Source organism: Pyrus communis, chromosome 14 (genome assembly GCF_041283825.1).
Source record: "Pyrus communis isolate YQ-2024b chromosome 14, ASM4128382v1, whole genome shotgun sequence".
Taxonomy (NCBI): domain Eukaryota; kingdom Viridiplantae; phylum Streptophyta; class Magnoliopsida; order Rosales; family Rosaceae; genus Pyrus; species Pyrus communis.
The window spans coordinates 10,377,886-10,389,357 of NC_142578.1; the positions used below are offsets into that span (position 1 = coordinate 10,377,886).

General features: G+C 36.8%; 1 protein-coding gene across 1 annotated transcript; it reads left to right on the top strand.

Annotated features, from left to right (window-relative positions):
* The first annotated feature begins 3,710 nt into the window (after window positions 1–3,710).
* Window positions 3,711–4,588, top strand: LOC137713943 (late embryogenesis abundant protein At1g64065-like). Its single transcript, XM_068453305.2, has one exon. It carries the CDS (start codon window positions 3,823–3,825, stop codon window positions 4,411–4,413), a length of 591 nt encoding a protein of 196 aa, XP_068309406.2. The 5' UTR covers window positions 3,711–3,822; the 3' UTR covers window positions 4,414–4,588.
* The last annotated feature ends 6,884 nt before the right edge of the window (window positions 4,589–11,472 follow it).

Here is an 11,472-nt window from a genome sequence, read left to right on the forward strand (position 1 = left end):
TTTTATATTTAGGATTCTCATAATTATATTTCTCACTAATTAATATACATCAATCTAATGGATATTTTTTTTGTTTTCTTTCTTTTTTTTTTTTTTTTAAAAAAAAGGACAATTGATGGCAAGATACGATTATCCATCCCAAATATTCCCTCCAATTTATGTTGTGGGACTCTTTCACTTTCTTCTCTCTCCCACTTCTTTGTCTCTCTGACTGTTTTCTCTCACTGTTCTTCAGAAAAAAATTATGTACCCTGAACAAAATCACTTTCTCCAACTTTTGTCATGGAAATCAATCAATAATCTTTAAGTTTTTTCGTTATTTATACAATACTTGATTTGATCATGTGAACTTGACATGAATAACCCATTTATATAGGTGTATTAGGGTTAGCCTAATTTTTTATTTGTTTTCGTTAACATGTTAATCTAATATTTGGGCTCAAATGTTAATCAATGTTATGGTTAATATGTTGATACGAATTACCCACATATTTGTACAATAGTTTTTTCCGTTCTTTACTATGAGTATTTTATTAATGTGGTAGTCCCTTTTTTTTTTTTTTTTTTAATTGGTAGGTTGCTGCTGAGACAATGGAGTTTTAAGATGTAAAAATTAGAATGGTGGTGAATTTTGACATTGAAGCCTTTCAAGTACGCAATGCTTATGATATGAGGAAGGGGTTCAGTCTTCGTAAAGAGCATATTTGAAGAGATAAATCAAATAATATTACACAATGAGATTGTTTGGGAAGTTAAAGAAGGCAGGCATGCCCTACAACATAAACTGGAGGGAATATTTGGGAAAAGAAGGGGGGGGGGTGGGGGGGGGGGGACGAACAAAATATAAGCCATTAAATTGATGCGTATTCATTAGTGAAAAAAATAATTATGAGAATTTTAAATATAAAAGAATGAGAAAAAAAATTATATTTAAGACTTGTCACGTGGTGATTTTTGAGTGGATTGTAGTGCCACTTAGCAAAGTCCAGTGGCATGCCAAGCCCCACACAAGTTTTTCTCCTGAATGTGAAGTTGTTGAACTTTCTCGAGTGTTTTCAAGTATTGAAACTCGGTATTTGACAATGCTTTGGTGAATATATCAACAACTTGAGAAGTAATTCTTAAGTTTAATATGCCTAGTAGCTCCAATACCTTTAGGATCCGAATAGTTTTTAAGTCTTGCCAATGGTGTGAAAGTTTCATTAAAATCTACTCCAGGTTTTTGTGAGTAGCTCTTTTCAACTAGCCTTGCCCTCTTCTTTTGGAATGACCCATCCAAATTAAAATTTGTCTTGATAATCGACTTGACACCTATGACATCTTTGTCAATAGGCCTGTCCACCAATTCCCATTTGGAATTCTTCTCAATTACTAACGTTTCTTCCTTCATAGATTTTTGCCAACCTACATCTTGCATAGCCTCTTAAAAAAATTTATGGTTCAATGATATACTAGTTTATCATCGAAGCCTTATGCAATAAAACTCAACACCTAGTAATCGGTGGTTAAGTTGGGACAATATCAGTGATATTGGTGGTAGACCATGTTTGGGCCTATAAAGTTTCACATGGTATTAGAGCAAGCTATTCCTTCAACACATTCTGGGTACGATTTACTGGGCTCGAATGTACCTCCTTAATTGGGTTTTCGAAAACTTGCCCTAGCACCAACTTAAGGTACTAAATGACTGGGCCCTCGAAAGTTGCGTTGGCCCTAATACTTGAATGATGATCGGGCTCTGGAAAAGTTATGTTAGCCCCAGTGTAATGACTTGACTAGTTCCCGATGTGGGAATTGGTTTCCGTTATGACCCTGTGTGGGGTCACTTGTGAGAGGGCATATTGGAGAATAGGATTCCACATCGGTTATATGATAAAAGAATATACAATTAATATATGAGAGTTTCCACCCCTAATATTACTAAGGCTTTTTGTGATAAAACCCAACACCTAGCAATAGGTGGCTAAGTTGGGACAATATCGTTGATATTGGTGGTAGACCATGCTTGGGCCTATAAAATTTCACAGAACACACGTATCTTAACCTTTTTTCAGGAAACATTGTATTATTAGTCTTGAACGTTATATTGACATCCGTGAGTAGTACATGTATGTTGAAATATCCCACATGGGCATAATGAGGGAGAAAAAAAGAGTTTAAATACCGAAGTCTTTTGTGAAAACTCCACCACTGTCGAACTGTGCAGGTGGTAATTAACAAATTTGGGACAATACCAGTGTTATGGAAGTGTCATTTGGCCGTCTCTCTGATAATTTTATAAGTCAAGACAATGTACTAAGAGTGCGTTTACTTAAGGGTAATGGTAATCAAATAACATAATTGAATTCCGATTACGGATTACTCATGTGTTTAATAAATACTGGGGAATCAACAATGTGGTGGACCCCATCCAAAATAAGGAATGCAATTCCTGAAATTAAAGGAGTGAGATTCTCTGAATAGATGAGGTATTTGAATTTTGTGAGAGTAAGGGAATCAAGAATGCATTTTTTCTTCCTATTCTGCCCTCTCGCTTGCTGGCTCATCAGGCGATGGATATGCTTCTCGCTTGCTGGCTCATTCTAGAGAAAAAAGTCTATTCCCTGTTTGGATGCCGGGAAAATAATAGGAAGCTGTGAGAAACACTTAGGTGAAGAAAGTAACCTAAATAGGATTTTGAATATTTTAGAGCGTGTAACCGAAGACAAAAATTGGAGTGACCTTCACGATGAGAAATAGAGGATTTGAAGATTTTAAAAATGCAGAGGCTGATGTGAGTTATAATCTTGTTTAGTGGATTATAATCTTGTTTAGTGGCTTTCCTGGGTGTACTGGGGGATGAGTGGGTTATAAATTTTTAACTTGTTTGGTCTGCGGAGAAGATGATTTGGCTAGGGTTTTTTAACTCCACTTTAATCAAACAAATAAAAATAATTATTTAAAATGTTATGAAAAATAAATATAAAGATTAAATAAAAAAGATAAGGGTAATTTAATAATCATATTGATTTATACACTGATTCAAGTGAATTAGTAAACACCTCATATAAAATCAATTTTATTATTCCATAACATTTAAGTAAACAACTTTAACAAGAATTTGATTCAAATTCCTCGTCATTTCAACTCCTCCTCAATTCAATTTCTCCTCAATTTACTTATTCCTATTTTAATTACAGTTACATAAACGAGCCACAAGTGATTTGAGAGTTATTACCAGAAGCTAATTGTGGCTGTGACTTCTTTGATTGGTTCAAGCTTCTTTAGCATTCAGTTGTTTTCTTAAAGAATCCTGCTTGTTGTATGGGGCTAATTAGAACTAATCCAAGTTAAATAACAATAAATTTCTATTGATCTACCGTTCCCTAGGTGACAAGTGTCCTCTAATAGATCCTACATCACGTTCTCACCTGTCATTAATTGTCCTCTAATAATCATATTGATTTATTAACAGAAGCTTCTACGGATATTTAATATTAAAATTTTCTCTCTTGTCTGACCAAAGAAAAAACCTAAAAGGTCCTCACTCCACCAAATTCATCGATTATCTATAAGTCAATAATTCCCACACTTGGACGCGTTTGGTTTGGTGTGTGCGATAAAATTGTTCCCTGATGAACTCACATTTTCCAGGAAATTCATTCCACAACACAACTTATTGAAAATAGGCCAAACTCCAAACACTATATAAAGCACATTACTCTTTCATCATTTCCACAAACAACTCCCTCGCTTCCAATCTTTCATTCCACAAAAAGAAGCCAACAAAGCAGGCAACTTTTATTTTTTTCAGCTCTTTTATCAGAAAAGAAGGAGATTAACATGGCTTGGAAACAAAATGATGCGGAATCATTGCAGTCCGCTGACGAGCTGAAACGCCAGAAAAGAATCAAATTGGCCATATACATTGGTATTTTCATTGTGTTTCAGATTATAGTTATAACGGCAATGAGTCTTACTGTGATGAAAGTGAAGACCCCCAAGATCAGGCTAGGCAACATCAACGTCCAAGAGCTCAACTCCACCCCAACAACACCTTCATTTGACACTAAATTCACAACCCAAATCAGAGTCAAGAACACAAATTTTGGTCCATACAAGTTTGATGAAGGCACTGTCACGTTTTTGTACCAAGGCGCAACTGTCGGGCAAGTTTCTATTCCAAAGAGCAAGGCAGGAATGCTTTCCACCAAAAAAATTGACGTCGAGGTGAGCTTGAGTTCAAGTGCTTTGAGCAGTTCTAATATTGGGAATGAACTGAGCAGTGGGGTGTTGACTCTCAACGGTGCGGCTAGGTTGACTGGCAAGGTTGAATTGATGTTTATAATGAAAAAGAAGAAGGCTTCCACCATGAACTGCACCATTGCATTTGCTCTGTCATCGAAGACGCTCAAAAGTTTGCAATGCAAGTGATCAGACCTGCGAGATCAGTATTAGTTCTTGAATTTTATTGTTTCATTTTTTATCTTCTATGGGACTTCTTGCATTTTGCTGCAGAATTTTCATAGTATTGCTCTACTTTGTTTTTTGTTTTTCTTATTTTTAATTTTGTTTGATTGAATATAGAAACAGATGATTAACTTCTGTAGTACATATAGCAAGAATTCCTTCCTTCATCAAATTGAATCCAATCACAAAATTTAATAGAATCGGGTAGTGAAATGAAGAATAGATGTTGGTACAAGTATTGTTGGACTGCACAATCACATTTGCCATGTCGTCAAAGACGGCCCAAACTTACAATGCAAGTGAAATCAGACGTGATATTTATTTGGAAAGAATTTATGTGGACACTTCTGTCCTTCTGCACACCTTGCTTATTTCTATTGTTTGATTTTCTTGATTTCTTCAATTCAAAAGTAAAAAACAAATGCAGGTACGTGGGATGAGAAAACAAAAAACAAATGTACGGAAATCACTTTTTTATTGAATTCTTTTATCCTAAAGTGTGTTCCCGTAAGGTCGTTAATTTTTGGTTCCTGCTGCAATAAGGTCATTATGACGTTAAAAAATAACTCTAAAACGAAGAAAAAGGATGAACAAATTATACATGAAAGATATCCCTATTTCGAACTCCAAACTGAAGAATATGTTTCTCTTGGATCTGCTATACCGGCTGCCGGTTTGAGCATCTTTTTGGGGTATACTAGTAAAGAGAGAAGAAAAAGTATGATATCAATTTATGTTTGGGGGACTAAATCTACCCTGCTTTTTTCCTAGTTTAACAAGTACACAATTCAATGTAAAACAATGAGTATAAACAACATTGTAACCACCACACTGTAGCAGTTGAACCTCAGTACAAGTTTACATTAAGTTCAATTATCATTCAATTCTAATCTGAGTGGCTAACTTAAGTGGCAGTGAGTACCTCTGCAGCTTCATCTCTCCTCTATAGACTGCTTGATGAAGGCAACCACCATTCCAACTCAATCTTCATCCAAGCTCAGTCACCAGATCCATTGTGTATGTAAATGGTTCTGTGATCATAAAATCAGTGAATTGACATTGGAAATAAACGTTATTCTAAATGTACAAATACAGAGAATGATTATGATTATGATGCTCTGATATGAAGAACATGTTGTAAACTAAATCAAAATCCAATCAAGCAATAAACAAAATACAACGATTTAGAGTTCCTCCAATATAGGAGTACCTCTCTAGCAACAGAAGCTTTATTGATTACCAAGAAATACAAGAGAACTGACAAACACAAAGTGTTCTCAAGTATACAAACTTATGCCTCTCAAAAACTCTCACACACAAAACTCTATCCCACATTCATCTATTTATACTAATAGATGACATAGGTTTACACAAAGTTCCCAGAATATAGGTAACCAAACCCTATACTAAAACCAAATCCCAAACCAACTAGGAAACACAAATCCAAATATCTCGCGTCCAAGATATCCTAATCCTTTTTAGTTTAGGCATGTTGATTTAATGCCAAATCCAACAATCTCGACCTTGGCATGAAATCCATAAGAGGCATCAAACAACTTCCGTTGCTCCACCATATCGCAAGACCAAACTTGCTTCACCTGCACCAAATCCAAGCAGTGCTTGAACTTAGCTGTATTAACCACCTTTGTCAACATATCAACTAGATTATCTTCGGTAGCAACCTTTTTTAGACAAATCTCACCTTCAACTACCACTTCTCTTGCAAAATGATATCGTACATCGATGTGCTTAGTCCTAGCATGATGTACCTGATATTTGGCCAAATAAATGGCCCTTTGGCTATCACAATATACATCCAACTTGTGTTGTTCTACATCTAAATCTCATAACAACCCCAGAGTCCACTTTGCTTTTTCGATAGCTTCAGCGATCACCATGTATTCTGCTTCTGTGGTTGATAGTGCCACCGTTGGTTGTAATGTTGATCTCCAACATATAGGACCTTTTTTCATAGGAAACACATACCTAGTTGTTGATCTTTTCGTGTCTAAGTCTCCAGCAAAGTTTAAGTTCACATATCCAACTGAGAACTTATCAATTGCTTCATCACATCATTCAAAATTAGAAGGACTTTTAGCCTTAATTATTGACAATGCATATACCATGTAGGCCATGCAATCATTATATCTCGCAGGTAGGGATATGTCTCATTTTCCCTTCCTTTTGGCTATGCAATCATCTTGTATCTTTAATTCTTTTGATGGTGTTTCTTCTTCGCGATCACTTTCTTCATGTTCAAGTTGATCACCTTGCCTTTCTTCTTCCACAACTTTCTTACTCAGCTGTGAATTCACAACTACTTATTCTCCAAGCTCCACCATCTGAACATCTTCCTTCAATTTCATGTGACTTTCATCGAATGTCACATCTCTACTTACTATAATCTTGTTCAACTCGGGACACCAAAGTCTGAAGCCTTCCACACCACTATTGAATCCCATAAAGATAGATTTCTTAGCTCATGGATCTAGTTTTTTTTCCTTCACATGAAAGTAGACATTGCATCCAAACACTCGTAGCTTATTATAGTCCTGAGCTGGTTCTCTAAACCACACTTCAATGGGTGTTCTACCCTCCAATGTTGTTGATGGTAGTCAATTAAGCAAATAACATGCATAGCTCAAAGCTTATGCCCAAAATCTCTTTGGCAGCTTAGCTTGAGATAGCATGCAACAAACTTTCTCGAGCAAGGTCTTATTTAGTCTCTTAGCTATCTCATTCTGCTGTGGAGTATGTCTAACACTGAAATGTCGAGCAATCCCTTCTTTTTTACACACTTTGAAAAAAGGATCAACTGTATATTCCCCTCCATTGTTACTTCTCAGTATCTTAATCTTCTTTCCAATCTTGTTCTTCACCATGTTCTTCTATTCTAGGAAGATGTCAAGAACCTTGTCCTTCGTTTCATCATATATATCCATGATTTGCAAGAGTACTCATCAATAAAAGATACAAAAAATCTTCTTCCACTTAAAGAAGCATTCATTGCAGGCCCCCAAACATCAGAGTGAACATAGTCCAAAATCCCTTTCGTTTGATGAACAGCTGAGCCAAATTTCACCTTTGTTTGTTTGCCAAGAACACAGTGCTCACAGAACTCTATCTTTCCAGTTTTTGCTCCTTTTAAACACCTTTGCTTGATCAATCCTTGCAATGCTTTTTCTCCTACATGTCCCAACCTCATGTGTCATAATGCAGACAAGTCATTTTTATCACTTTGCACTTCATTAGCTACCATAACCACTCCATTTTCCAAAGTTTTTCCTTGTAGCATATAAAGTAAGCCATTCTGAGGCCCTTTCATTATGACAAGTGCTCCTTTAGCAACTTTGAGCACGTTGTTATCAGAGTAAAACTTGTAGCCTTGTGACTCGAGAGTGCCTAGTGAGATCAACTTTTTCTTTAGATTTGGGACGTACCTTACACCATGCAATTCTCAAATCACACCATCATGATGCTTGATCTTGATGCTTCCAATTCCTTGAGTTGTACATGGGTTATCATCTCTCATATACACAGTTCCATTCATAACTTTGAAGCTTGAAAACCAACGCCATTGAGAAGTCATGTGATGTTACAACCTACGTCAAGCACCCACCCTTTCATATAATCCACAGTGCTCAATGCAGTTAGGGCATAGAAAAATTTCTCATCCCCGACTTCAACCATATTTGCTTCGGAGTCGTCATTCTTCCTTTTAGTATTTTCTTTGATTTTAGGGCAGTCCTTCTTCCAATGTCCTTTTTCATGACAAAAAGCACATCATCTTTGTCCAAGAACTTCCTATTCTTTGAGACTCCTCTAGTACGAGACCTACTATTTTTCCTGTACGAACCTTTCTTTTCTTTTGATCTCCCTCTCACCATCAAAGCTTTAGAGTTATTCCTTTCTTACTTGTAAAGGTGTCTCACCTCATGATTCATAAGAGCACTAGAGATTTCATCATACTTAATTGTTTCCCTGCCATAAATCCAAGTATTCACGAAAGGCTTATAGGATTCAGACAATGAGTTCATCAAGATCAAGGCCTTGCCTTCATCTTTGATTATCTCTTCGAGATTTGCCAATTCAGCTAGAAGCTTATTAAACTCTTCTAGATGGCCAATCATCTTCGTGCCCTCTTTGTACTGGAACCTGTATAACTTGCTCTTGAGATGTAGTTGATTCTCTGCACTTTTCTTCATATATTTTGTCTTCAATGCAGCCTATAATTCCTTTGCAGAAGTTATATTCATTACACCATACTTTTGTTGCTTTCCCAAGCATAGCCGAATTGTAGAACATGCATAAGCATTCAATCTTTCCCATTCTTCTTTTTTCATTGCAAACGACATGTCTTCTAACACAACAACCAAACCTTGTTGTATTAGGACATCTTGAACCTCACACTGCCGCATAGCAAAGTTATTCATTCCATCAAATTTCTCAATTTCAAACCTAGCATCTGGGTTCCACTAGTGCCAGACTTTTCTTCAACGTCATCACCACTGGTAGAATCACCAGTCTTCGTCATTGCTTGATAGTCACAACCCACGTAAGAACCTAAGCTCTTAATACCACTTGTTGTAAATTAAACCAAAAACCAATCAAGCAATAAACAAAACACAATGATTTCAGAGTTCCTCCAATTTAGGAATACCTCTCTAGCAATGGAAGCTTTATTGATTACCAACAAATACAAGCGAACTCACAAACACAAAGTGTTCTCAAGTATACAAATTTATGCCTCTCAAAAACTCTCACACACAAAACTCTATCCCACATCCATCTGTTTATACTAATGGATGTCATAGGTTTACACAAAGTCCCTAGAATATAGGAAACCAAATCCCAAACCAACTAGGAAACACAAATCCTAATATCTTGCGTCCAATATATCCTAATCCTTTTTAGTTTAGGCATGTTGATTTAATGCCAATTCAATAGAACAATGCTCAAAAGCTTAGTTGATAATTAGTAGGATATATCATCAAAACATATGATTTCAAAATACGCAATGTTCATCAATTTGAGGATACAAGAAAGAAGAATTGATTAATACCTTCATGAGTTTTTAACAGAGATGAGACATTTTCTCTCACCATAATTAAGAGGATTTTCTCAATGTAGAATGCAAATTCGGAAAAATTCATTGAGTGTTATGGGGAGCTCACAAGAAGCATGTGATAGAATGATACTGCTCAAATCTCTCGGCAGCTTTATTTGGGGAAGAACCTATTGGATGTCATTATTAAAAGTAGGGTTAAATATTAGAAGAATAACAAGTGGTGTCTAGTGGTGATGGAGAAACAGCTCAGCTTGTGTCATTGCCTAGCTGTTATCTTCGGTCCTCCCTCTCACCTACTGTTTTCATCCATTGCTTTCGGCTCTTCTTGCTGTAAAAGCCAAAGCTGGATAATAGATTAAGTTTAGAGGGATTGCAGGTCATCATGATGTTGGCATTAGCTGCCATCTTCCCTCCTCTCTTCTTCTTGTTTTTTCTTCCATATATGATGCATCTTGTAACTGTTTTATTTATGAAATATACATCAAAACGTCAACATGGTATCAGAGCAGGAAAAATAACCTGCTTCTGCATTTCTTCCAGCTGATCGTATTCCATCTCCGACATGGCGGAAGAGAATTCTTATTCGTTTGGAGATGAAAATTCCCAGATACCTTCTTCCGTGTCTGAGGTGGATGTCAATCCAAATCAAAGATTAAGCTCGGTCTTGTTAAATGAGTTTAATTACTTACCTTGGTCGAGAGCAGTGAGTCTTGCCCTAGGTGGAAGGTCCAAGCTAGGGTTCATAAATGGAAGCATCGAAGTTCCTGATGTTTCTTCACCAACTTATGAAATCTGGCTTTGCAAGGATCAGCTAGTTATGTCATGGCTCCTAAATTCCATGGAACGTAAACTAGCTGAAATATTCAGTTATTCTGAATCATCATTCAAACTATGGGAAACAGTCAAGGAGATGTATGGCAGCCAGAACAATGCTGCACGTGTGTTTCAATTGAAGAAGAACATTTCCAACATACAACAAGAAGGAAAGCCCTTTGTTCAACTTCTAGGCAGCATGAAGAGCATGTGGAATGAGCTGGAAATGTATCGGCCTCACACAACTGAGGCGTCTTTACTACTGAAAAGGGCAGAAGAAGACAAGATATTCCAACTCTTGTCAAGTGTCGATTCAGGATACGAAGACCTACGAAGCCACATACTCATGAATCCCGAACTACCTTCCTTCACCAGCGTATGTGCAACAATCCAACGTGAAGAAGTACAAAGGAAAGTCATGAACACGGGCACAAAGACCAGTGTAACTGAAGCAAGGGCTTATCTAGCCAACGAAAGAAAATACAAAGTGAAGAATCCACACTTAAAGTGCCAACACTGCAACTATACTGGAGACATGCTGGATTTTACATCCAGAATTAAAGCCAGAGTTCATGAAGGAAAACAAGGGCTCACAAAGACTGAACCGTGCACCACATAGAGCCAACAATGCAACTACCTCAACCTCTCATAGGTCTGATGCACTCAAGAGCTTCACTGCAAATCCAGCTGCACTCATAAATGAGTTTGCAGTGTATCTTCAAAGCAAGAAAGAAAGGATTAAGAGTGACCAAACGGTCGGCTTTGAAGATGGAAATTCAATAGCTTTGCTAGGCAAGTTTGCTGGATTTCTGACAGAAACACAACACATGGCCCAAGATGACATGCAAGGTATCATGACTGCTTTTAAAACTGCTCTTAATGTAAATATGATGCATGATTTGTGGATTGTTGATTCGGGTGCCACAGATCATATGACCAACCATGTTTCTAAGTTTCACAAGTTTGAAAATTTTTCAAAACCGTCTCAAGTCTCAACTGCCAATGGTTAGAGTTCTAAGGTTTTAGGGAAGGGAAATATAAACTTAATATCGGACAAAATTGAGTCAGTAGCCTTATTTGTTCCTTCTTTTCCATTTCAACTTCTATCTGTGGGAAAAATCACCAATACCTTAAATTGTTTG